General features: G+C 43.5%; 1 protein-coding gene across 1 annotated transcript in view; it reads right to left on the bottom strand.

Moving 5' to 3' along the window:
- Positions 1-4,721, bottom strand: part of ARSE (arylsulfatase E (chondrodysplasia punctata 1)) — a 13,838-nt gene that overhangs the window by 2,564 nt on the left and 6,553 nt on the right. The window contains exons 6-8 of the mRNA XM_006903183.1: positions 3,287-3,423; positions 762-896; positions 293-371 (exon numbers count right to left, since the gene is read on the bottom strand). Of these exons, the coding sequence (XP_006903245.1) occupies positions 293-371; positions 762-896; positions 3,287-3,423 (351 nt within the window). The remainder of the gene's footprint in view (positions 1-292; positions 372-761; positions 897-3,286; positions 3,424-4,721) is intronic.

Genomic DNA, 4,721 nt, shown 5'->3' with positions numbered 1-4,721 from the left:
AAGTGATCAAATGATTTCCTCTTATGTAGATGGACAATCAATACTCATGGTGTTAGCAGTCAAGAAATCAAAAGACTTGTTGAAATCTGCTGCCAGGGACCTCTCCAAAGGCCTTCAAGAGCAAGGATGCTAGTTTAAGGACTAAGGTGTGTCCAAACAAAGCCATATTTCAATTGCTTTTTATGACTCTGAAAGTTTTCGAATGAATAAGGATGAAGAATGATATGCCTTTGAGATCTGTGGTGTTGGAGAAGAGGACCGAATATCTCATGGACTTCCAGAAGAACATAGAAGTCTGTCTTGGGGGAGAGTGCACCCAGGGTGTGGACGCAAGATTGGGGACACTTGGTCTCTTAGACTTGGGGCAAAAGCTCAGGATGAGAAGGACATCCTGTTGGGGAAGGTGGAGGGTCAGAGAGACAGAAGGGGAGTCCGTCCAGGAGATGGATGGACATGGTGACCATAGCCATTCGCTGGAAAGTGTCAGAGACGGTCAGGACAGGACAGGGCTCAGAGCTGCTGTCCACAGGGTTGCTGTGGGTCTGAGTCCAGTTGATGGCACCCGACCACTTCGACCTTACCAAGAGCAAGCTGCTACGTCTTCTATCTCCCAGATGGAGTTGTACCTTCAAGCTTTCAGTGAGCATCTGAGAGGTTAACCACAGTCCCAGCAAGGTCCTGGGATGGGGCAGGGGTGGGAGGACTGTGGAGAAGAGAGAACACGCCGGACAGAACAAGTGGTGGGAATGTGGGAAGCTCACCTTTGTAGATACCGTTCCAGCCTCCGTATTGGTGACCTCCCAGCTGTGACTCGAGAGACCCGCCGTGATCGGAGGTGAAATAAACCAGCGTCCTGTTGGTCAGGCCTTCTCTGTCCAGAGATTCCAGGATCTGGCCTGCACACAGGGCACAATGAGAGAGAATAGAGGAGAGAGAGAGAGACAGAGAGAGAGAGAGAGACAGAGAAAAGAGAGACACAGAAAGAATGAGAGAGACAGAGAGAGAGACAAACAGAAAGACACAAAGAGAGAGAGAGAGACAAATAGACATGCAGAGAAAGAGAAAAGGAGAAGAGAGAAAGAGAGACAGACAGAGAGACAAACAGACAGGGACAAAAGGACACAGAGAGAAAGAGAAACAGGCATACAGAGAAAAAGAAAGAGAGACAGACAGAGAGAGACAAACAGAAAAAGACAGAGAGAAAGAGAGACAAATAGAGACAGACAGACAGAATAGGAAAAAGAGAGACAGAGAGAGAAACACACAAACAGAGAGAGAAAGAGAGACAGACAGAAAAAGAGAAAGAGAGACAAAAACAGAGAGACAGGGAGAAAAGGACACAGAGAGAAAGACAGACAGACAGAGAGAGACAGAGAGAGAGAGAGAGACAGACAGAGAGACAGAGAAAAAGAGACAGAGAGACACACACATAGAGACACAGAGAGAGACAGATGGAGAGAAAGAGAGACAAACAGAAAGAGAGACAAATAGAAAAGGATAGAGACAGACAGGGAGAAAAGGACACACAGACAGAAAGAGAGACAGAAAAAGACAGACAGAAAGAGAAAGAGAGAGACAGACATAGAGAGAGACAAACAGAGAAAGACACACAGAGAAAGAGAGACAGAAAGAGGAAGAGAGGGAGATAGAGAGAGAACACAGAATAATAAAATATCTTATATTTGAACAATTGCTTTAACTGATAAATAAATATCTCTGCCTTAGCTTAAGGGATGCTCAAAATCAGAAAGCCGGTCAATATTCTCAAGTGACAGAGCCTGGCTTAAAAGTGATTCTAAAATGTCACTGCACAGCCGTTTATTAATCAGTTAAACCCCTCGCTTGTCATGAGTCTGTCTTGGGTGCATGCATTTCCTCTCCAAGGAATCTTACACATATTTTAAGCACACATTAAAAAATGCCAGGAATACAACAATGAATACTTTTTATAAATTAAAAAAAAGGGGGGGAGACACTGGGCAGGGGTTGCAAGGAAAACGTGCAACCATGAATGAATGAAAAGCGAACATTTCTGTGAACTTTTATGAAAATCATCGTCATAAACACCAGCAAAGGTGATGCTCAGTAAAGTATCTCCTTGCAAGAAGTACAAAATACGGCATCACATCACTGTTATAAAATAGGACAGATGTGGGTGGGGGTCTCTGGGGAGAGAATGGGAGAGGAAGGGACAGAGAATGATTTATCTGCTGCATTAGGTCAGATACAGAGAAGCACTGTTTGAAACGAATTTATTGATAAGCATATTATATAACTGCATACAATTTGGGATAAGGGCTGCATTGCAGGGTGGGCTGGTGGAAGGAAAAAATTGGCAACAGTGCATAAAAAGAAAGAAAAAAAATAACAGAGCAGGAAAGCTTAGAAAGTGAGCTTTATAATGGTTTGGTGTCAGATTTGTTCTGTTGGCCGTCGATGGACTCTTCAGCCCTCAAGGAAACACTGAGAAAGGTGAGCATCAAAGCTGTTTCTTGTTTCAATCTGTGTGTTGAACCAATAATTTGAACTGCTACACTTAATGAAAAAAAGAAATGCATGGCGTCAGGATCCGAGGAAGACCTGTCCGCCACCTGTGTTTGTGAGAAGGCCTTGAAACAATGAGCAGATTAAAGATTTCAGCCTTTAATATGACTTATGATGTGACAACGTCGAGAAAATAAGGATCCTTCCCCACAGGCGCCAACAGACAATGTCACGATGAATGTAGAAAATAGTGTCACCGTCAAGTTCAACTTCCTTTGACCCACCGTCCACAGCCTGGGCACCAGCAGTCAAGAAATCAAAATATTCAACCCCACAGTGGGAAAGTCTGCTATCAGGGACCTCTCCAAAGTACAGAGGAGCAAGGATGTTAGCTTGAAGACTAAGGTGCATCTGTTTCAAGCCGTGGTCTTGTCAATCACTTTCTTTTTTTAAAATTGGACAGGGACTAGAGATGACAGGAAAAGAATGGATACCTTTGCTTTAGGGTGTTTGAGAAGAGTATTGAATATCCCAGGGACAGGGTCAGAGACACAGAGAAAGACCCTCTAAGAGACAGATAACAGAGTGACCGCAGCCATGGTTTGCAGCCTGTCAGAGAGGGCAGGACAGGACAGGAGTCAGATGTGTTTGTTCACAGAGTCACTCTGAACTGACCTGAAGGCATCTCACAATGACATGTTCTAGTTGACTTTACAGACCTGAGTTGGTTGGGGAGCTGTCTGGCCTGGGCTGTGTGTCTTGGTATTGGCTTTTCTGGTGTCCAGGGGCAGCGGTCACTCACCTACCATCCAGTCCATCTCCTCCACATTGTCACCGTACTGCCCATGCTGGCTCTGCCCCAGGAAGCTCTCGGTGGTGACCAGGGGCACGTGGACATGCAGGAAAGACATCCAGAGCAGAAAAGGGCCATGCTTGTTTCTGAAAAGGGGAACAGACATTAGGGACAGTGAAGCGGTCAGCTCTTTAAAGGACGCCTCTGAGAACTTGATTCATGTCCTCAGATCCCACGTCAGAAACTCGTAGAAGGATGTTTGCCTTTTTATAAGAAGAGGAAATGAAGTAAAATAGCAATTTTTTGTTTGATCCCGGGTTTTGGCACCAAAAAAAGCAATTTTGCTGTTGTTGTTGATTGCCTTCAAGTTGAGTAGGACTCTTAGCGAGCCGATGAACAAAAGGCCTGAAGCCCATCTACAAATATCGAAATCTATCATAGTTCACAGAATTTCCAAAGGCATGTGGTTTAGGAAGCAGATGCCACTCCTAATGCATACATAAAAATAAAATGGAATTAAAAACATTCAATGCAAACATCAAATAAGTGAGCAAAACGAAGAGAAAAGAAAATGAGCCCTCTCAGCATCTTTTCTCATTGCCTTTCTGTGGGCACCAACCCTCTGTCTTTCTATCTTGAAGCAGCATGTGAATGCGAATGAAATTTGAAAGGAAATAGCTACAAACATCTTGAATCGCTGGCAGAGGAAAGGTATCAAGTATGAATGTTGGAAGAGTAGACGTCAAAAAATGAAACGGCACACACAAAGAAATAATTACATGAATGTCAAGATGATAAAGGTTTGTGTCACATCCTTTGGGCCATGCGGTGAGGAGAGGCTATTCCTTGGAGAAGGACATCATGCTTGGAAAGGTGGAGGGTCACAGAAAGAGAGGAAGACCCCCCCATGAGAAGGTAAGACATGGAGCTGCAATCCCAAAGGCACTCGGTTCAAATCCACCAGCCGCTCTGTGGGAGAAGGGTTCGCAGTCTCCTCCTGTGTGATTAAGTGTCTCTGAAAAACCAGAGAGGGTCAGCTTTGGGTTGGTTTTGATTGGATGGTACACAACAACAATAACAAGGAGTTGCACTGACAATACAAAGTTACAAAGTTCAAATCCACCCTCTCCTGTCACGGCACGTACAGCCTCTCAAAACCAGAGGGAGGGTCAGCTGTGAATCGGTTCTGACCTGATGGTCCATGTCAAAAACACAAATAAAAAGGAGAGTGAAACACCCAATAATGTTACTTTTATAAGAAAATAAGCTTCAATGAAAAATAAGATCAGTGAATGCAGTAACAATTAAAAAGAAAGAAAATACAACAAAATGTAAAAAAGAAATAAGATTTTAAAAGAACATAAATTAAAAAAACTGGAAATAAAAAAGAACACAAACTAAAAGACACTGAAATAAGAAAAAAATTAAAACATGGAAATGAAAT

Source organism: Elephantulus edwardii, unplaced genomic scaffold (assembly GCF_000299155.1).
Source record: "Elephantulus edwardii isolate Elephantulus edwardi_28Jun2011 unplaced genomic scaffold, EleEdw1.0 scaffold00529, whole genome shotgun sequence".
Lineage (NCBI taxonomy): Eukaryota > Metazoa > Chordata > Mammalia > Macroscelidea > Macroscelididae > Elephantulus > Elephantulus edwardii.
Note: the sequence above shows the minus strand (reverse complement) of the source record. Positions and strands in the feature narration are given on the sequence as shown.